Source organism: Sander lucioperca, chromosome 8 (assembly GCF_008315115.2).
Source record: "Sander lucioperca isolate FBNREF2018 chromosome 8, SLUC_FBN_1.2, whole genome shotgun sequence".
Lineage (NCBI taxonomy): Eukaryota > Metazoa > Chordata > Actinopteri > Perciformes > Percidae > Sander > Sander lucioperca.
In genome coordinates this window covers 20,340,061-20,363,292 of record NC_050180.1, presented here as the reverse complement: position 1 = coordinate 20,363,292, position 23,232 = coordinate 20,340,061, and the positions used below count along the sequence as shown (strand labels likewise).

The window sequence follows — 23,232 nt, the reverse complement described above, 5'->3', positions numbered from 1 at the left end:
AAATCCCAGACTGAAAGCCAAGTTCATTCATTTGCTCACCAGAAACGGGATATAACCCTAACGTTATATAACGTCGGCCCTGGAGGTAACGAGTCTCCCCTGGTTTTCTGATCATGGTCGGAAACGAAGCAATCAGGAAAGGTTAGTACATTGAACATTTTAAATTAAACAGCCTATTAACGTGCACTTGTTGCCCCGTGTGCAAGGGCGTAAATCCCAGGGGGGTCGGGGGGGTCAGGACCCCCCCCATCTAAGGGTTGTCCCCCCCCCTAGAAATATCATTAAAACAATGTTGTGTAATGTAAATAACATAATGATGTATACTTAAAATATCTGTGTAAGCAGTAAAACAATACAAACCACAAAAAATGCTTTTTAAGTTTAGAAACATTTTGAGTCCCCCCTCCCTTGCCTCACAGTGGTTTGGTCCACTGCATGCTGTAGGATCTGCGCTAGAGTCGGCTAGACTCACAGTCACATCAGGTAGTGACAGGAATGTAGCTAGTAAGTAGGCGGTTCAAGACTGTTTTATTCACATTAAACATCGGATTACAAATAGAAATGATGCTGAGTAATTAATGAATTAGTCATGACAAAAAAGTTCGCTATGTTAGTGTAATATAATGTAGCCTAGCTTGTTTAATAGCTTGTTGGATAGAAATGCACCCACTACAACTAACGTTACCACGGCGATAAACCTAACGTTGTGTGTGAACTGATATTAGGGTTAATATTGAAGATCTACAGTTGTGTTTTGCTCAGTATGAGATTAAGTGGCTGATCAGTTAAATATATATCCTCTGTCCCAGAAGAAACCTAATATTTATGTGGAGGACGCAAGATCATTTTATAATTATAATATGACCGCGTGGTGAACCTATGAAACTAACTCATATTTAGACATCTGACGTTAAAGATTTGTGTTGTTGTTAAAAATGACAGAGAAAAGAAAAACAGACATAAGATCCTTTTTCAGTAGGCCTACACCAAAACGCCAAGTAAGTACAATAAGTCCTCATATCAAGACAATTTGATAACATCTTTATAAGAATGGGTGCTTATGAAAATACTAACGTCACTATGTCACAGGCAAAGGAGACAGAAAGAACTGAGGAACAGGGAGACCAGGGCCAGTCAGGTGTAGAGTCTCAGGGAGACCAGGGCCAGTCAGGTGTAGAGTCTCAGGGAGACCAGGGCCAGTCAGGTGTAGAGTCTCAGGGAGACCAGGGCCAGTCAGGTGTAGAGTCTCAGGGAGACCAGGGACAGTCAGGTGTAGAGTCTCAGGTAAGTGTGTTGAGCTTAGTTCATATTTTTGGAGGTGTGTGGCTGTCAGGGTGAGTGAATGAGCTTTACCAGTGGCTCACTAATTTACATTATGATCAGCTAATTTAACAAGTGTACAAAAGCATTGTATTTCTTTTATATGGGGACACTTTTTCAAAATAAGTCATTATGTTTTAAGGTATGTTTGTGGCTTGATTATAAACAACTTAAAAATAAATACATGGTTTTAAAGAAGAATATTTTGGTCAATGTAGTCAGCTTTTTCATTGAATCAAGAGAAACACTGAAAAGAAGGATAATGGTACAGTCTCCATGCTACACTAATGATAGTATTAAGGCTTTCCTCTGTGAACACATCTCCTCTACGAGTATAATTGTGGCTGTATTATTTGTGTCCCCTTCAAAATTTGCTCTTCAGAAATTTTATGTTTATTGTCCCCCCCCTACTGTTAGATCAGATTCACGCCCATGGTAATGTAGAAAATGTATTGCTAAGAACCACCTGTCACAGCTTACATTCAACAAGCAATCAACAAAGTAAATGGGGCCCCATCAGAAGTTGCATTGATATCCCTAAATGACAGTTTCAACTGGCCCAACAGCTGTTAAACTTACATGTACGTCTGTATGTCTGTACTATAATGTTAATCTATTTATCCTCTTCAGTGTCATCAACCAAGTGTATTTCAATCTAACTAAAAGGGTTCTACATTTACTCCATTAACGAGGAATATAATTCCGACACGGCTCCACTTGAATTTGACAATTTTACATTTTTGCCAATAACCGTTGGCAGCAACCATTTGTCTTCATCAGGACTCTTGTCAATTGGATTATTGTTCCTCAGTGTAGATTAAATGGCAGTTCTATATCTTTTGGCTCTGACATTTCATGCTCATTATAGGTCGAAAGATTTTTAATTAGCTTAAGGTCTAACCACAAAAAAAGGTATTGACTTGGCTTGTGGTGTTAAAATGTCAGAATGTGTCATTATCTTACATACAAGCAAATGACTATTACGCCGACATTAGTGTTAGTCTTCTTGCCGTTATTTACACAGTGCGATCAAATAAAAATGGGTCATATCAGCTCACTGAAAAAGAATAAGAAGCTTTGGCTTGAGGGCTCAGAGAGAAATTGGGAGAAACACCTGAGAGTCCTGACACAGAGCCAGTACAGACTTGAAGCTAAGATCTTGATTCCTGTTGCTTCCATTCAGACCAACATCATATACCTGCTCCACTGACCAGAGAAGACAAGATATTGGGGAGTGAAAACTAATCCAACCAGAGAGTGACAAATCCTTTAAACCTAGAGGCTGTGCCCATGATAGCAACGATTTTTCCCAACACCTTCTCACTGAATGACTCCACTTGCACCTTCTAATTAAATGAATCCCAACTTGTGACAGAACTTCACATTAACCAAGGTCTCACCTTCATTTATCTATAAATCCATAATGTGTGGCACTGAAGAGACAAGCTGAAACAGATGTTTGAAGGGCAGCTGCACTGCTAAATATTCCTCCCACTTGAATTGATTCGCTGTAGCTGTACAACATTTTTATAGAAAGAAAAAGAACTGGTTCAATGTTTCTCATTTTTGGATGACTTTCTTTGATTTGTTGTTGAGGCCAGTGTACAATAAATTATGGAAAAATTGCCATCCTAAATCACATCATTCCCCTGTATTTGTATTCATGTGACATACAGTATGCACCCGCATCTCGGTGAGGGAATCTTTAATGTATCCAGTAACAACCTCAAATCAGTCCTTGTGCATATTATGCTTGTTTTACTTGCCCCTGAGCATGAGATTAATTAGACACGCGAATAAAATATGACCATGAAATGTAATTTAAAACATGAGCTGACTGTAGACTCCAAAAGGAAAATGTCAATTGTACATACACTTATCGCACATCGTCATTTTGAAAGGTACTGTTCCTGGAACTAATATAGCTTTAGTTCCAGAGGGTCACCTGATTATTAATATTGATATAAAACATTTTTGCTCAGTAGTGTTACTAAATATGTGTTCATGCAGCAGCTATAATGATACCTATAGTTTTAGGAAACATAAGATAAACAGAGCTAGAATGTCAGTCTGTTGTGTATATTTCTGCCTTAATGTTACACTGAATAAATCAAATCTGAATAAATCATACAGTAGATTAAATGGGCTCTGCTGAGTAGTCAGTCTCTAATCCATTTGTTCCCACTGGAGAACAAATCCTTGCTGACCTCCTCCCTTGCTGCGTCTGAAGACGAGACTTGCTCAAGGCATTCATTATGGAACCAGACACTAATTAAAGAATGTTCATAAGCAATATATTGTTTTCCTTTTTAATAGCAAATACCAACATTTTGAAATTCATTTGTAATAAATATTACTTTGCTTATCATCATAAACCAGCATTAAAAAAACATGTGTGCAATTTGATGAGATTAGGAGTGGGATTAGATTTTAATTACATGAATTAACTGAAGCATGGAGCGTCTGATGAAAAGCTGTCAGTCTGTTCACCGCACCTGAGAACTCCATACTGAACATAATCAGGACCTACACGCCAAGTCCTCTGGGATATATAGAGCATTACGCTTTCTGCATAAATCCCTGGATATCTGTTTTAAGATGATCACTTTGACAGTGTTTACTTGTCTTTGTGTTGTTAAAAAGGTGTTAATATTTAACGAACTATCCAACTGATCTGACAAAGGAAGAAAGAGACAGAGAGCACGAGTGGGCGAAAGAGAGAGCGAGTGCATTGAAAAAGCTAAAACGTATCTCTGGTACCTATGCAATATAATTGTACATATTGAACTATAGTCGCAGGCTTGAGTGTTTGAACGGTAACAGCCACCGATTAACCTATGACAGCAGTCTCTTGTTAAATAACCAGTGGTGTAGGAAGTATTAAGATCCTTTATATAAGTGAAAATACTAACGACACTTTAAAAATGTAAAATATTTTCAGTTACTTCTGTCTTTATTTTGACTATTGTCTAGCAAGTGGTCACTGATTTGTCTTGGATCAGCCTCTCTGCTTTGTTCATCCTGCATTCTGTATCATCACGAATTTATTAGATGGCCTCCAAGAAAAAGGGAGACAGAAAGCTGCATGCATCTGATCTGTGCTTTATAACACATGTGATTGTGCAATCAGAGCTACAGTGGATTTAAAATCAGAGAGCTTGAACTGTCAGAAGCAGCAACGATTCAACCAAAGATCTTTTATATTTAGTTTGCATTAAATCTGTTTAACTCCAAAGGTGTGGGTGAAGTGGATTTTAGGCACTGCTGTTCTATATCACTGCTGTTCAAATGCATCGATCCTGGATGGGAATTCAGACCTCAAACAGGAAGGAAAAACATGAAGAAAATAGAGGATGCAGTTAGTTTGCAGGTACCTTTGACAGTAATTTTAGTTTGACATTACATCACAGATTGGACCCCAAACAGGGTGAAGACAATTATGGCCAGTCACATTCAACCTTGGTCGGAGGAGGGTCACTAAGCCAGGTTAGGTGACGTGTGTTGACCTATTCAGATTGGTAAAGGTAAAGGAGCTTACTTAACAGTAAACCTTGACCCAAAGTTATACAGAAGCTGTGTTCTCTTAAAATAAGGCTTTTTTCAAAAAATGTCTGAGTAAGTGCAATTTTTCTTAAAGCAGCTATTAGAATTATTTTTTAACAATGGATAAAATTACATTGTAACAATGGCAAAGGGATCACTTGTAGTGATGAACCTACAGAGAATTATCAACTGAATCTGCAGCTCCCCTCGACTTTACAGAGTTGTATAGACAGTTTCAGCTCATTGTTTAGTTGTCCGGCTGCAACCTTACTGTTTTGGTTCATTCTCACGCTCTCGTAGAGTTTTTTCGGCTGAAGCAGGAAGCTATTTTCAGTGAAAAAGTTCTAAAGCCCACAGTATACCTGCTTAGCACCAAACAGCAGACTTTTTAGCAGCTAAAGAGCCATTGTCCTCATGAGTTGGTAGAGACTAAAAGCAGAACTAAAAGAGAGGGAATAATAGACTTGCATTTTTTCAGGAGGCCAGAAACATGACTCCAAATTAATGATAATGCTGCTCTGTAACTGTTGGCTATATATATAGGTATTTGCTAACAAGTTCCCCAACTTAAGTTGAGGATATGTTAATGTTGTGTTTACAACTTGGTTCCGTTGCCCTCAAGTGTCCAAAGAAAACTAGTCAGTAACACTTGTTTCCAAGTCTGCCATGTATGTACGTTGAGAAAGTTATTGATCCCTCCTGTTTGTTCTGGCCGTGAAGCGAACTACACTGTAAAACATGAAACCATTAGTGTGAAATCCATGCAAACAACTTTTAGACTTACAGCTCGTACTGAAAATAGAGTGAATGTCTGAAAAATCAAGACCATTTACATTGACACAAATTTTAAATGGTGCTTGATAAGATTATTGATCTTGTATTAGAATAAAATAATATGTGATCACCCTTAAATAAGATATATTGGTAACACTTTACAATAAGGGTACATTAATTAGCATTACTTAATGCATTAATAAGCATTAATTAACCATTAATTACAGTTAAATAAGATGTCTAATAAACATTTATTAACAATGCTTATGTTTGTTCATGTGAACTAAGGTATTAATTGATGCATTATTTACCATTAGTTAATGCCTTAACTAACTGTTAATTACAGTTAACTAAGGTGTCTATTTTACCATTAGTTAATGCAGTAATAAGCAGTGTTGTAGTCCAGGGTATACGCTGGTATACGGCGTATACCTACTTATTTTTCAGTCAGCATTGCGTATACCCACTTCTAAATCCCCCCTGATGCGCACCATTCAGTAATATCTGTGAGCCAGATTGCCCATTTTTTCCTCAAGGATAGTGAAGCCATGACCCACCCTTCTCTGCCTCTAATTGGCTGGTACTCGCTGCTTTCACTGATTAGATTGGTTAACTTTAGGCATGAGGACTGATGAGCCAATCAGAGGCAGAGTAGGGCGGGTCATGCCGAGGAAAATATCGCTAATACCTCAGGTGCCAGTGAAAAAAAACAAAAAAAACGTGCCGGTGCCACTTGACTACGATAACGGCAGCAGACCAAACAACAGATGAAGAAATAACACAAGCGGCGGTGTGCCACCCCAGTTGATGGAAGACATAATTCTGAGGTAAGTTTTAAGGTGGTTTCCAAATGAATCATTATTTTAAACTACTGGAAAATTGCCAGTGGCAATATGACTGCACATTTAGAGGAGAAGAGATAACACCATGTTTGCCTCATAATAAATACATTTTACATTCATCCAGGCTGCTTGTGTGACCAGTAGTAACTACAAACTGCTCCTAATCAAGTCATGATCATTTTATAATAGTGAGCAAGTAGAAATGACAGATTTTTGGGTAAACTAAATCATAGTCTTACATGTCACTGTTTCTAAAACAGGGCTTTTTTCTGGACTACTTTTATAAAAAAAAAAAAAAAAAAAAAAAAAAAGGTGAAAACTGAGAGTATACCCACTTCTCCAGGGACCACTACACCACTGGTAATAAGCCTTGACTAACTGTTAATAACAGGTAATTAACGTACCTATTATATCATTAGTTAATGCAATATTAAGCCTTGAATAACTGTTAATAAAAGTTAGGTATGTATTTTAACATTAGTTAATGTAGTAATAAGCCTTTACCAATTGTTAGCAATAGTTAAATAAGGCGTCTATTTTACCATTTCAATCAGGAGAGACTTCGTTGCAGATATGCAAAGATTTATTGTACATATGCATAATATGAAATGTACAGAGTCTTTGGAGATTAGATTCCATCGTTATAAAATAATTTTTAAAGGGGTAGAGAAGCCAAGACATATCCCCCCGATGGAGCCTAGACACTGGTGATGGTGGAGAAGGAACCCGAAGACCGAACGAAGGAGCTGTCTGCCGGAAGTGGACTCAGTGTGCCGTGGTAGACGATGACCAAAGGTGTAGAGTCTGGATCGGGCCGAATTTTTCTGTCCGAGCCCGGCCCGCGTCCGACAGAGCTGTGACCGAACCCGGCCCGAGCCCGACAGGCATTAAGAAATTTGTGTCCGAGCCCGACACTGTTAAAATCTAATTTTTTTCTCATAGCACATGTAGCATAACATATGTAGCCTACGTTTGTTTGTGTGGAAAGCTTTTATTAAGCAACTATAGGAAGGCATTCGGAAATGTCAACAGATGAGCGCATCAGCACACACGGGCATGGGCGTAAATCTGATCTAACAGTAGGGGGGGGGGGGGGACAATAAACATAAAATTTCTGAAGAGCAATTTTTGAAGGGGACACAAATAATACAGCCACAATTATACTCGTAGAGGACATGTGTTCACAGAGGAAAGCCTTAATACTAACATTAGTGTAGCATGGAGACTGTACCATTATCCTTCTTTTCAGTGTTTCTCTTGATTCAATGAAAAAGCTGACTACATTGACCAAAATATTCTTCTTTAAAACCATGTATTTATTTTTAAGTTGTTTATAATCAAGCCACAAAAATACCTTAAAACATAATGACTTATTTTGAAAAAGTGTCCCCATATAAAAGAAATACAATGCTTTTGTACACTTGTTAAATTAGCTGATCATAATGTAAATTAGTGAGCCACTGGTAAAGCTCATTTGCTCACCCTGACAGCCACACACCTCCAAAAATATGAACTAAGCTCAACACACTTACCTGAGACTCTCCACCTGACTGTCCCTGGTCTCCCTGAGACTCTACACCTGACTGTCCCTGGTCTCCCTGAGACTCTACACCTGACTGGCCCTGGTCTCCCTGAGACTCTACACCTGACTGTCCCTGGTCTCCCTGAGACTCTACACCTGACTGGCCCTGGTCTCCCTGAGACTCTACACCTGACTGTCCCTGGTCTCCCTGAGACTCTACACCTGACTGGCCCTGGTCTCCCTATTCCTCAGTTCTTTCTGTCTCCTTTGCCTGTGACATAGTGACGTTAGTATTTTCATCAGCACCCATTCTTATAAAGATGTTATCAAATTGTCTTGATATGAGGACTTATTGTACTTACTTGGCGTCATTTTTAACAACAACACAAATCTTTAACGTCAGATGTCTAAATATGAGTTAGTTTCATAGGTTCACCACGCGGTCATATTATAATTATAAAATGATCTTGCGTCCTCCACATAAATATTAGGTTTCTTCTGGGACAGAGGATATATATTTAACTGATCAGCCACTTAATTTCATATTGAGCAAAACACAACTGTAGATCTTCAATATTAACCCTAATATCAGTTCACACACAACATTAGGTTTATCGGCATGGTAACGTTAGTTGTAGTGGGTGCATTTCTATCCAACAAGCTATTAAACAAGCTAGGCTACATTATATTACACTAACATAGCGAACTTTTTTGTCATGACTAATTCATTAATTACTCAGCATCATTTCTATTTGAGAAAAGAAAAACTTAATCCGATGTTTAATGTGAATAAAACAGCCTTGAACCGCCTACTTACTAGCTACATTCCTGTCACTACCCGATGTGACTGTGAGTCTAACCGACTCTAGCGCAGACAGCAGGGGTCACCAACACGGTGTCCGCGGGCACCAGGTAGCCCCCAAGGACCACATGAGTAACCCTCAGGCCTGTTCTAAAAATGAAAATTGAATATTGACATTATCTGTTTCCCACCTTGTTAAGTCATTGTTGATAATTATTGTGAGAAATCATTAACGTAATCAGTGTCTTCACATAGATGAGTATCATTAATCATTAATAATCATATATAACTAAAGGCAAACTGAGCAAATTTGTTATTTCAGAAGAGTGTATCAAACTGGTAGCCCTTCGTATGACTCAGTACCCATGAAGTAGCTCTCAGTTTCAAAAAGGTTGGTGACCCCTGTACTACAGCATGCAGTGTACCAAACCACTGTGAGGCAAGGGAGGGGGGACTCAAAATGTTTCTAAACTTAAAAAGCATTTTTTGGGGTTTGTATTGTTTTACTGCTTACACAGATATTTTAAGTATACATCATTATGTTATTTACAATACACAACATTGTTTTAATGATATTTCTGGGGGGGACAACCCTTAGATGGGGGGGGTCCTGACCCCCCCTGACCCCCCTGGGATTTACGCCCTTGGACATTACTGGGGAGGAGGAGATCTCTGCTCCTGAACGTCTGGATCTTAAGTTTTTAGAGAAACAAGCTGAGCTAACGCTAGCAGCAATGAGCCAAACAGCATCAGAGAAACACTGATTTACAACATGAAAATGCTTTATTCAGTGTTTTTTACCAGTTTTAATCACCTGGTCGGTTTGTTTTGGAATGTATAATTCAGCTCCTGGTAAAAACCTCATGAAGGATAACACTAAAGCAATGTTAACCGGGATAATGTGTGTTTACACTCCACTACACCCCTGCTTTTAGAAGAAAGTTCCCAAACAACTTGTCCTTTCTCTTTCCACACTGCAGCTGCTTTGCCCTGTGCTTATTGAAAACAGACATTCAGGCCACCATAGATCATTCAAACAGATCTGCTTCCACATGTGTGCATTGACAGCAAACACCCACAGATGTTGCTCTCTTTCCTTCCTGTCATGCAATGTATAGTCACATAAATAAACTGTTAGACAGCATGAATGGAGGTAGAGTACATAATGTATCATATGATCACAGTAATCTGTTAAAATGGTTGTTTTCAAGTGCTTTGCAAAACAAGCAAAAATACCCCTGACCTTCTTAATTACTAACAAAATGAAGACTAAAACAAGTCACATGCTTTTTATTCACTGAGAAAATAAACAATTTGCTTTTATTTTTCATTATGCACTTTTACAGACATCTCTGTTGTGGTCGTTGCTGTTGAAACTCATTCCTCACCTTTTTCCTCAAAGTCTACATCAAATACAGTATATGTTAAAGCTCCATTGAGATAGTTGTAATAAGAACCCTGAATCAAATGACTCTGTAATGGGAAAATGTTGCTAATGCTGCTGATCCAATTGAGAATCAACCCTCCACCCTGAAGCTCTTTGCGGCTTTTACCCTCTTTGAGCTGGTCATTGTTTTGGTCAGCTGGTCCAAACAGTCCCAGTGGCTCTCACAAAGACAGGCACAAAACTTTATGCAGCCGCTCCAAGGTCACAAGCTTGCACAAGCTGCTTGTACACTACATGCCCAACGTAAAATGGCAGAGTGCCAAAGACAGCGAGGGATTGGTGAGGGCCCTCCTCACCAGTCCCTCGCTGTCTTTGGCACTGGCACTCTGGCAAACATCAAGGAAGCCCAAAAGAAAAAAAAACTACAAAATAAATAAAAACACGAGCTAAAAAAGAGAGTGGATACTGGAGGTACATGCATCAAGTGCTCAGAATCTGCTAGAAAGGTAAGTAGCCGTTTGTTTGCTAAGTCTTGATAAGCGGATAAAGTATGAGGCCTCTGCTTCTGTGAGTCTTACGTCTTAGCCTTAAATCCCAGAGAAACAAAGTTAGACAAATGTCTAATGTCTTTGCATTAGCTCTGTTATGTGACATATTTCAGAGTGAAACAGAGTATGTGAGCAAGGGAATAATTTCGAGAGGGAGTTGATCAAATCCTTCAGGGTTTTGATCACTCAAAAGTGAGCATGACTTGCAAGAATTTGTTTTTGGAGAATCCTCAACCAGCGATGTTAGATCAATATAAATGCCCAGACATGCTTTTTGGGGACAGTGGTAGCTCAGACCCCCAACTGCTTGGGGCGCATTTCATGGGCATCCCCCCTACTCTGACATCACTCCATTAATGCATGTATAGGTCCTAATGTGCATGTGTGTGTCTTTTCTGTGTAATATCAACAGAGTGTAAAAATGCAATTTCCCCCTTGGGGATCAATGAAGTTTATTTAATTACAATAGATACAATATAGGAACAAGAGGTAACAAAGCCATTGAAGCATGGACACAGGACCAGAGGGCTATTTCACAAAACCAAGATAAGGGATTAACCTGGGATTTCCCAGTTATCCTGGCTCAATTTAGCCTTGACTTGGTTTCACAAAAGCAGAGGCACCTAAGTTACCATGGAGATTTATTCTCTACAGCTAGCCTGGTAAAGGCCTTTTTACAGTCGCCGCAGCTGACCTGTCGCGCGCCAATGTGACGTCAAAATGACATAGATCTCACTGGCGCGCCAAGATTTTAAGTGCGCGACCAGAGGTTGTGCACCACTCTATTTCTTTCATCGGCACACGACAAAGCGGAAACAGGAAGCATGGACGAGTTTGAGGGCAACCGGACTCTCAGAGCGACTGCAAATCTCTCTTGTAAACTTACTGGGTTAAGATGAGTTATTTTATGATGAATGAAAGGCTTGATCCGACGAAGTAGGTTATCGAATCAAATCGAAACACTGACGTCAATGCTGCTGCCAGTTCTGCCATTGTTTACCTTTTTCTTCTTCTTCTAGTCCGTAGAAATAGCAAAGTCGGTAGCCTTTCCTCATTAGCGACACCTCTGTTCAGGAGAAGACTGCAACTAGTTTTGCGCTCACCACGCGCCAGTATAAATAGTTAGGGTGTTCCTATGACATCACATTGGCGTCAAATAAACAACAGGGTGAGAACTACTTGTCAATCTTAGGCAAAGTGACAAACAGCGACGAAATCCGCACTCAAGCGGGTCCCGTGAAATATGACAGCTACAGTTTATTGGAAAATAGCATTGTGGACACTGAAGTTGATGAATTTACTGTTTATCAGACCCCAGATGAGACAATAAGCTAACGTTAGCGAACGCTACGGTCCCTCTGCCTCCCCACTGCAAGAGACGCTGTATTCCTCCGACACGCTGTATTAACGTTACTGTTTTAAACCGTTTTCCAGGTTAGTGGGGGTGCATACCGCTCAAAACCAACATGAAAAACGTAGCTAATAATGTTCACTCAGCGTTTTGTTTTGTTGTTAAACTTTGTAAAATGAGCGGTGACGTTAAATCACCGGTTTCAGGTAACGGCACCCTACGGTACCGTCTGTTTGCTGGATGGTTTGAAGGTAGCGGTCGGTAGCTAACATTAGCAGATAAGCCCGTTGACAGCGACGTTATTGTTCATATTTTGGCACAATGTTTCTGACCGTAGTAGTGGTCATAGTGACTGAAAGTGTGATGTGAGATGCTAAAAAGAAACTACACGCTGTTTTCAGGTAACGTTACTTTTTGACGTTCAAATCCCCTCCACCCCCCCCCACCTAGAGGAAACACTGCAGACTGCATTCATTCTCAATGGTTTATGACCTTATATTTTGCCAGTGGGAAATAACTGATGAATATCACTCTGTTACATTCATGTTTACATTGTGCATGAAATGTATCACTTAATTATCTTTATAGTTTCTAGATTTTAGAGTCCAATTTCTTCAGTGTCTTTCTTGTCTATATCCATATATACGAGAGAGCAAATTATATAATATGTAAAGAAGGAAACTCGTCCTCTATAAAAAATAATAAAAAAAAAAAAAGACGTGAGAAAAAGCGTGGCAGATAAAAGCAGACCGACTGAATGATAGTCTAATAATATACATTTACGAACAACTGCTCTTAACTGAAACCATTCAATGAGTCACTTGTCATTTGCAAACAGTTATACACTTTGCATTAAAAGCGAGCAGTGGAAGTTAATATGACTTATGACATTTATATTTTAGCCCATGAAAGAGAGAGAGAGAGAGAGAGAGAAACAGAGTGAAAGAGATATTTACGCATCATATTCTGGCGTTGTAGAAAATTGATCTTCATGGTAAATTTCCTGAGGAACATTACCTTCTGCTTACGTTTAAGGCAAAGAGTACAACGGTTAATTTGTGCAAATGATAGCCTAATCCTTGAATGGTATGATTATGACGGTTTCAATTCAGAGCAGTGGTCAGTTAATGTATATGTTTAGGCTACTTACGCATTCAGTCGGTCCGCGATCGTCTGCCACGCTGTCTCTTGCTGTTTCATTACAACGGCCGGGTTTCTTTTTTACAAATAATGTATTTCACGTTATAATACTTCCACAAGAAGCTGCTGGTCACTCTGTATAAAGTATGAACAATGCGTATTCTCCATTTTAGCATCAGTAAATCTGTTATCGACCTTGCGGTCTGTTAAGGAAAGCCGTGAACGTGCATCTATCTGAATTACTTCAGCCTGGCTCGGCCTTCGTGAAACGCACCAAGCCAGGATGCACAGATTAGACTAGGTCGAGCCTCGCTTTATCGATTATCCTGGATTTATAAATTCTGCTTTTGTGAAACAGCCCCCAGAACTTTTTCATTTTAATGTATTCTGCTAAAAACTCCCACTCTTATTTTCTGCAATTTCAGAGCTGGGAGCTCCTTTTCCTGTTTAACACAGCAGCCTAGTCACATTCTCACTGTCACCATTTTAGTTCAATCCTACAGGATGAGCTTATCTAAATGACAGCGGGATTCATCTGTGTTAAGCATTCTATGATATATTAAATAAATATATAAATATTACATTCATCTTTGTACTTTTTGTCTCTGAGCTGAGTCTCACAAAACCTTACACTCCCCACTGTGCACTTCTGCCCTATTACAAGTCCCCATTTAGCCCAGCAGGAGAGCAGACTCCCATGAATAAAATCTTTTCATGCAAGAAAATGCTGATAGAAGAATGACAAATAAAGCAGCCTCTTATCCGAGGGCCCAATGTGTGTCAATGGAACAGATGTTGTCAAAACATGATAACAACACAGCACCAGCTGTAACCTCTCTCAAAATAGAAAGTCAAACTAAACATCATAACACACCTATTTCTGTAATCCTGCAGACTTAAAAGGTTAACATTTTGACCTGAGCCATATTTTTACATTTTATTTATCATATCAGTCCATTTTGAACAAAACCAGTGTAAAATGCTTTACTATAGTTGCAAACGTTCAGCTTGCTTCGGCCCCCCAAAAAACACCCAAAATTATGGAAGAAAAGACAGGCCATTATAATTAATATCCTATGAGCAACTCAATACCTATTTGTGAAATTTATTCTGCTGAAAGTTTTTCAGTGCTATAAATTCCGTTTCACCATTAGTTTTGCAGTTAAGACTATCCTCCCCCGAAAAACACCTGCTTAAGTCGTTTGTTCAAGCAGCATTTACGACTCATATTTACGTTTTTAGTGACGGTGCCCTGTAGTGGACGTAGTAATTATGACGGGAGCAAAGCAGAAAGTAAGGTATCGAAGTATAGGAGCACCAAATTCCGTGTATGGAGGCAGGATGTGGTGGATGGGTCAAACAAAAAAACACTTTTGTGGGTCGTATTAGAGGGTAGGGTATCTATATTATTGTATGGTTTGGAGGACTTGCTGTTTACCAGCCTTTTTTTGTGACCATAAACCATCAGCCTCAAAGTGCCAAATAATTAATGTTTAAACACTAAGGTGTTTACTCTTTCATGAGCTTAACAGACAAAAGGTGTAAAGCCATATTAAGCAATATTTGTGATAATAAATTGAATCCAGTTACTCCCTGTAGTGTAAAGGTTGCTTGCAGTTATTGCCAATCTCACCCAATCAATACTCCAGTCTGCAGCTTTCAGCTTATGCTTTAAACAGTTTTTAGCTCATTGACAGCTTTTTTTTTAACCATGCAACACTGTGTTAAGCAACACATAATTGCAGCTATGACACAACGGTGAATGTGAAAATTGATTCTACAAATGTGTAATTATTGCGAATGCTAATGTGATGTGTTTTTCCCCCATAACTACCACATCCATTAGACCCATTTGGCCATTTTGTAGAGCCATACACCCAGGCATGAATACATATAAAATATCTAATTGGTCTGATGAGACCCAGGTGAAAAATGGCTGGAGTGACACTTGAAAAGACTTACCAATGTACAGGTTCCACTCAGGATCCAGATCAGCTTGATTGGCCAAACAGCCCTTCACGACATTCAGGCAGTAGTTTTTACAGGGTTTAACTGCTGGCATGCCCTGACAAAAGGGGCAGTACAGCATCTTGGTCAGGGCTCGAATACATGCTGGACTGCTGCTTACCTGCAAGAACACAGAGTGTGACGGCAGTCATTAGCACCTGGACAGTTCCTTCAAAACCCATCATAATTTGAATTACATTCTGTCCTTTAGTAATTGCATTGATTCAAGGAGGATTTAAATAATTGTTTTTTACATTTATTTTTTTTCTTGTTTTTACTTAATGTTACTGAACGCACCACAATTAAGGATTCTTAGCTATTTTAAAGTGAGTCCAAAAAAGAGTCTACCACCAGTTGTACAAATTATATTGTCAGTTTGTTATTTTGATCAAAAGTTTTTAGCGTGCACGTTCCAAAATGCCAGAAGAGACGAGACAAGAGAGATGTTCTGCTGACCATAGACGTTTGTGAGAAATGTCAATCACAGTGTGGGTGACAAATTGACAGATAATTTAACCTGCATTTAAATGTAAAATATTAAATAAAGACAACTATTCATTTGCCCACACATCAGCCAGAGTTAGCTGTCAAGCATTTTGTATTTCACTTATTCATCTTTCTCTGTTTTTTTGTTTCCATTACTTCACATACAAAAAGGATAGGATGGATAGGATAGGACTAATAAATAGCACATGCTATAGACAAGACAAGCAAAAATAACACTGATAGAATATTTCGTAAGTGTGTTCACAGATAATCACTTCACAGTAATACAATTTTATAAAACATGTTTAGCACCTCATCCTTACTTTAGCTACTCATTTGGCTCACAAGAAAGACTGCAATAGGCCTTAAGCAGCCCAACAACACATTGAAATACCATTGTGTTGTAGTAACTGGATTAATAGATAATAAAGTAGATAGATAATGGAGTGGGCTGTAAGAGGCAACTCGTTCACTTCCTCTTCATCCTAGCTTTTGGTTTCAATTTGTTGACCACTGAGCTCTCAAAGCTCTTAAATTGAGCCTGCATTTGTGTTTTTGCCTAAACATATATCACAGATATTCAAAGTACCTCTAAAACAGGATTATGTTACAGAAATTGATTTAGAAATACTGAAACTAAATAATGTATTTCTGGACATATGATCAATACTAACACAGATCTCTTACTTATGAGTGTTTAAGAGCTCCTTGTATAGATGTGTCTCAGTTCACAAGTCATACATATTATGTTTGGATGCACATTCAAGTGGTTTCGGTCTGAACCACATGATTATTATTTTAGTGGGCAAAATTTAAATGAATTAGTTAGCCACAATTTAATGCATAATGCATTTGAAGAGGGTGAAAAACAACAACATAATTAGCAATCAGTTGTGGCAATGATTAAATTCAATTTATAAAATGTTGCTGTTAATCCAAAAGCAAATTACCCATAACACAACTCACTGATGCTTTCCAAATGTTTTCCAACACACACTATAATTTGTTGTACAAATTATAAAGCTAAAATCACAAATTCTTCTATTTATTGTAAATAAAATTGACTTGACTGGTGTGACTTTTGTGAACAGCAGGGATTGAACAAGCTATAAAGAAGAAAAGGCTTTCATCTGTCTCATTCAGTAGGTATTGTGATAGTGATGGAATACCCAGAGAACAAACTACAGGAAACAGCTAACCATTGGCTAAATTAGCCGCTCTGCTGTATTACATTCAGGCCATGTGTAGACTACGTGCGTCCTAAAGTGCAACATTTTATCAGTGATTGTTTGTTTTGCCACGTGTAAGCTTGTATGGTGACGTTTCAGATAGCAAATACAAACTTGACTGCGTGACCTAGTAAAGTAGCCTGACAAGCCAGACTGGGTCGCAGCTAATGGACTTTTGTCTGTGTTCTATGAAGCACCAACAAGCATCTTATTAAGTATCTTACAGGCTGAAAACCCAACTTTTCAGACTACATCTATACATGCCATGCAAGCACTTACTAATGTCTCATTTTCATAAAACAAATACAAATGCTACTCTAAGCACATGTACTGTAGCACTAAAGACACTCTTGCTGTAGTGTTTTTTTTTTTAAGGGATGCACTAACAATTTTTAAAGAGATCCAGCTTTTTCTACAGATGATGAATGCACTCATTGTAAGTTGCTTTGGGCAAAAGCTTCTGCTAAATGAATGCAATGTGAAGACCCCTAAGAGAAGAAATTCCTATCGCATTTTATGCCTTATGTGAATATGTTTACATGGAATAGAAAATATACACCAAACGTCATAGGTTTCTTTACCTGATGACATATCTCAAGCCACACAAAAGACAATCAATGAGTTTATACAAAGTATATAAAATGAAAACTGAATGTAACTGCATTATCGCAGCAGGATGATGAATGTTATTTCTCTGTCTCAGTGGAATATGAACCCTATATCACACAGGGATACAAGACTGCCATTCCAGTTTATGCTTTTAAAGCAGAACATCCCATACAGTGTTGTGTTGTTGCAGCTAGGCAACAGTAGAATCAGCCGATGGTCGGCTCTCAGAGCATAGAAAAAAGCAACCATATGAAATATTAATAAATAGGCTATGGTTTTTGTACGGGACTTTGTGATCATGGCATTTGGCTACGCTGACACAATTCTTTTCCTCTATGCTGCGGATATAAGTTTCAGATGATTTAGCTACAGCGAAATACGATTGCTGTGGCTGAACAATACGTCACAAAACAAGAAAAACAACCTGCTATTCTCAAGAATCTGTACTGCTTTATATCTAATTATTTAAAGTGCTCATATAATGCTCATTTTCAGGTTCATAATTGTATTTAGAGGTTTACATTGTTTAATTTTCAAAAAACACCATATTTTTGTTGTACTGCACATTGCTGCAGCTCCTCTTTGCACCCTGTGTGTTGAGCTCTCTGTTTTAGCTACAGAGTGAGGCATCTCACTTCTGTTCCATCTTTGTTGGGAGTCACACGTGCACAGTAGCTAGGTAAGGACTACTAGCTAATCATAAGCAGAGCATGAAGGTGTGCCATGCTAGCAGCTAGGCGAGCATTATAACGTGTGTTACAAAGTGACACATGTTCGTCACAGAAGTAAAGGCTGGACTACAATAGAGCTGTTTGGAGCAGTTTGTGAACAGTGTTTTCTGTTGGAGATGGTAAGTCCCTTTGGGGTGAACTTTGGGCTTTTTCCACTTTGTAAACCTATAACATGCACAAAAAAGATATATAACACAATAAAGGAAAGGGAAGAAGCCAAAAAGCATAATATGAGCACTTTAAGTAAATAGTAATATTGTTGCAAGTAAGTTGTTAAAGCATTTACTAGTCAAGTGAAAGGAAATTGACAAGTAAAGTGAATTTACACTTTGCTGAATGTTTCACTCTGACAGTGGCATCTGACTATAATTAGAGATGTTCCGATACCAGTATTGGTATCGCTTCCGATACTGCCTAAAACGCTGGTATCGGTATCGGGAAGTACTGGAGTTTATGCACCAATCTGATACCACGTAATAAAGCCCTAAAGAAAATCTACATTAAAGTAGTTTATTTATGTTCTTTTTCTGTTATAACTGACTGTCAAACTGGATAATAAAAGAAAGTTCTGTGGCATTCATTGTTTGTGTTTGTTCATGTTTCACAAAGAGTTTAATCTGAGCCAGACTGACAACAAAGATAGAAATCATATCACATTCATACAGGGATAGTAGTATACATTTGTTAAAACACAATAAAATATATGACACACTGGTATCGGATCAGTACTCGGTATCGGCCGATACGCAATTTCAGGTATCAGAATCGGTATCGGGAAGCAAAAAATGGTATCGGACCATCTCTAACTGTAATATGTTGTTTATCTGTAAAGCACTTCTTAAAACAATGCTGCAACGTAATTTGCAGTAAAACAGGGATAATACAGCAATGGATGGTTAAAAAAGCAAGTACAATAAGACTCGGATGACAAAAAAAAATTCCAACTCCAAAAAAAAGAAAAGTATGCGGAGCCGGGACAACAAGTTTTGTAACAAACAGAGATTTTGGACCCACTAAAAGGCTGAAAGAGCTTTGCCACAAGATCTCAAGTAGTGATCAGATCTGTGCGGAATGAGCTGATCAAAGAGCAGGAGCCAAGCAAAGCTTTTAAAAACAAGCAACAAAATCTTAACAAATCAATTGTACCAGACAGGTAAGTGTGGTGCAGCAAAGATTGGTTTATTACAGACAATTCTCTTTGAATGTGATAAAATTCTGGCAGCAACATTTTGTCTTAGCCGGTGGATATTTTGCCTGGTAAGATCAGAATAAAATGAGTTACAGTTACAATCAAGCCTGGAGGAGTTAAAAACATGGAGGACCTTCTCTAGGTCTGCAAATAAGAGAAATGACCTCATCTTAGTCATATGTGTTAATGTTTGATGTGCCTGAACCCCTACCTCTTTCTCAGCCCAGTGCTTAGTATCATAAAGAGAGGACTGGAGGTATTTTTGTAGCTACAGAGTCAGGCTTTGAGGAAGGCTCAAACACACCCGCCCTGAATAACAGACAACCCTCACACATCACCTCGCAGACAACTGGTGTGACATGTCACATATTAACTTGACACAGAATATTATAGAAATGCTCCTGCCAACATCTATCACACCTGATACAGGGGTAGGGCAGCCTTACAAAATAGACAGGAGACAGTTCTCAGCTGACTTAGAGGTCATGAGGAGAAATAATCATTGGTGTTACTATTATCATTCATTATGAATCATCACATTCATTAGTGATATATTGGTATTTTAAATGACAAAATCATTTTAATATTTTATATATAATAATAAATAAATCTTTCACACTTTCTAAATAATAATAACCAACACTGGTAACAATAGAAGTGAATGAAATCAATAAATAGTTTTCCATTGTACTGTATGGAAATAGAAACGCAAATAAGTGACTAGAGTGAAGGAACCCTCTTGTGGCAATGGTTCACTTAGGAATATACACTGGCAACATACTGTGAAATATCATAATATTTCCATTTTACAACATTGATTCAACCCATTAACGGTCACTGTGACTTTAATGAAAAGAGAGCACAATGTTGCCACATTCCTTACACCTTTGCTTCTGTCAAATTCATTGGCACCTTACTACAGTGAGTGCATTCAGATAGCAACGTTGAAAATATTCTAAGTAGTAATAATCAGAACGATGATTATATGATTTGAATCACTTCAGATAAGCAGAAACAGATGAACTGTTTGGGTAATGATCTGGGATAAGTATGAGCTTTGCTTATGAGATGCAGAGTCCAAACACAGCTTCCTCAAAGCTCCGCCAGGTTTTGTGTTTTGTCTCTTAAGCTGTGAAAAGCAACAAAGTGCTACATCATCTACTTTAATTCAGTATATATCCCAGCAGCAATAAGCATGGATGTCACATCTTGGAGGTGCTGTGCAACAGACACCTCTAGCAGGGTGTCTTATTTAATTATGCTTACACCCAATCCCTCATGATGAGTTTATACCCTGGGGATCAAAGGGCTGCAGTCTCAGACACATGACCTGGATCTCAGGTCCCACTGAAATGTCAAGAGGTGACGCTGGGACATGCTGGCTTGTGAGAAACGCAGAGTGTAACTCAGTAAACGCATACTAACAACACATCCTCTGTGGCTGCTCCTAAATGAGCCTTACCACTACTACTGGCAAGGGGGAACTGATACATGCAGTGAAAGGAACATCTTTAAAGTTCAATGAGTGCATCATGGTGGGCCTACAAGAAAACTAATTGTCTCAGATACAAGTAGTGTCTTTTCCTTAGTGTCTTCCTCTCTGATTGATTGAGGGTTACTATATTTTCACCCTGCCTTCTGTTTATATACTGTACAGCAGGTCTATAAATATTCATAATAGTGTTGATAATCCAGTCTAACTGATATCAATACAGTAGTGAAAAGAAACCAGGGTGATTGGGGATTTGCAGCATAGTGCTTATCAGCGCTTCTCTCAGCCCACAAGAAGGCATGTAGAAAGAGCCCTGTTGTTGTGGAGTGTGACTAAATCCAAGCCTTAGCCTCTTGCTTCTCCTTTAATCTTACTTTTTACATGATCTAAACTACACACACTCCCAGAGCAGTGTGACATACGGCAGAAGCTGCATTAAGATTACATCGCATCAAACAGAATACTAAGGCAACAGCATGATTAATGGCTTCTGTAGACTGGGTAAACACATACTAGAAAATAGAGCAATAAACAGTGATGGCACAACATGTCTTTTCTCTTATTTTTCATTGTCTGGGCATTTCTCCTGAGCAATCCACATACCCTTCAACACTGTGTTCTAGACAGCACCTGAACAAGCTGCCTCAAGCTCCAAACTTCCTGAAGACATGCACCAAGAGAGCACACATTAGTCAGAAAAGTATCTGGGAGAAACTTGTTTGCAGTGGAAAAAAACAGGGGGAAATATGTGCTTGTTGCAGAAACACCAAACAAGATCTTGTGAAAATCTGTGTAGATACACAGCAAGTCTTAATTTCAGCTGAGGTCAAATGCTGAATCTTTGTGGCTGGGTTAGCTCAGTTGGTAGAGCAGGCGCACATATACGTATAGAGGTTTACTCCGCGATGCAGCGGCTGCGGGTTCGGCTCCGTCTTGCGGCCCTTTGCTGCATGTCATTCCCTATCATGTCTTCATCTGTCCTGTGGAATTAAAGGCCTAAAATGCCCAAAAAAATAATCTTTAAAAATGCTGAATCTCTTTCCATCAGAATGAGCAATGAGAGCAATCAAATGAAATATGGTTTTGTTTTAAGTTGAAATGACAGAAGCATGCAGTTGATTGAGTGTTTTATAATCCAGTTAAATTTTATTAAAGTGGTGAGCACTGTTACCTTAGACACTCTCTGGGCCACCTCCCGGCCAACAGAGAGCCCTTGGACAAATGTGCGTGCGGCGATGAATGCCCGGGTAACCTGAGCCTTGAGCTTCCTGGGCACGTCTCCAAAGGGCTTGAGCTCGTCTGTGTACTTACTGATACACTCCAGATAGTCCTCAGTGATGACGTACTGGGAGTTTAGCAGTGTGAACATACGCTCCAGCAGCCGCGACCAAAAGTCATTTAGCATTTCCTCCAGGTTAACATTTCCTCCTGTATAATAGCGCTTCAGCTCTGCAAACAGGTTCTCAAAGACCTCTGAGTTTTGCATGTAAGGCTTGCCGTAAGTCCTCACAAACATCTCATTAAGGGACCTCTCTGTGTTCTCCAATAGCTCCAGGAAGAATTCTGGGTTAAGAAGAAAAGAAAAAGTGTTACTTATTGTCTGATTTTATTTCACGTGTGACTGTGTTGGTATAGGTTATACTATACAGTACATGGCAAACATACTGTAGATATGGCTTGATAAGATGCACTGGGAACCTTTCTTTAATTTGTGATTAAAATAGACATGCAGCAAAATTACATTAACTGTGTCAGATTGCAAGATAGAATGCCGCATAAAAAGGAACTCTGCTTGATTGCGATGCCGACGGCAAAAATGTCGACAACCAAAAAATACCAAAATAGCAAATCAATTAGGGCTTCTGATGTTGATTTCATTTTGAAGAAACTTCATTCATTGATTTTTATCTTCAGTAAACTACGTTTGTCATTGCAATGGGAGCCTTCCTCATATATATTTCTGGAAAGCAATAAGTTCTGTGTTTGCAGTGCATGAGGTCTGTATTGTCCATATATTGCCTGTAAACCCAAAATACATTTCTGTACCTTGATAGAAAGGCTAAGGCATTGCTGAATGATATCCTATACTAGGGCTGGGCATCGTTCAAAATATTTTGATCCGGTGCCAATTTCGATACCTCAGTTTCGATGCCAGTTCCTTTACGATACTTTTTTCGATACCATATGTTTTAAAATCCATTTCAACATTAACAAAAATACATTAAACACAAAACTTTTATTTTGTGAATCAAAACAGTTA

The 23,232-nt window shown here is 38.7% G+C and overlaps 1 protein-coding gene across 2 annotated transcripts in view; it reads right to left on the bottom strand.

Annotated features, from left to right (window-relative positions):
* LOC116047662 (glypican-6-like) overlaps positions 1-23,232 on the bottom strand; it is a 113,063-nt gene that overhangs the window by 46,399 nt on the left and 43,432 nt on the right. For both annotated transcript variants that reach the window (XM_031296574.2, XM_031296585.2), the window contains exons 3-4: positions 22,144-22,535; positions 15,192-15,357 (exon numbers count right to left, since the gene is read on the bottom strand). In XM_031296574.2, the coding sequence (XP_031152434.1) occupies positions 15,192-15,357; positions 22,144-22,535 (558 nt within the window). The remainder of the gene's footprint in view (positions 1-15,191; positions 15,358-22,143; positions 22,536-23,232) is intronic.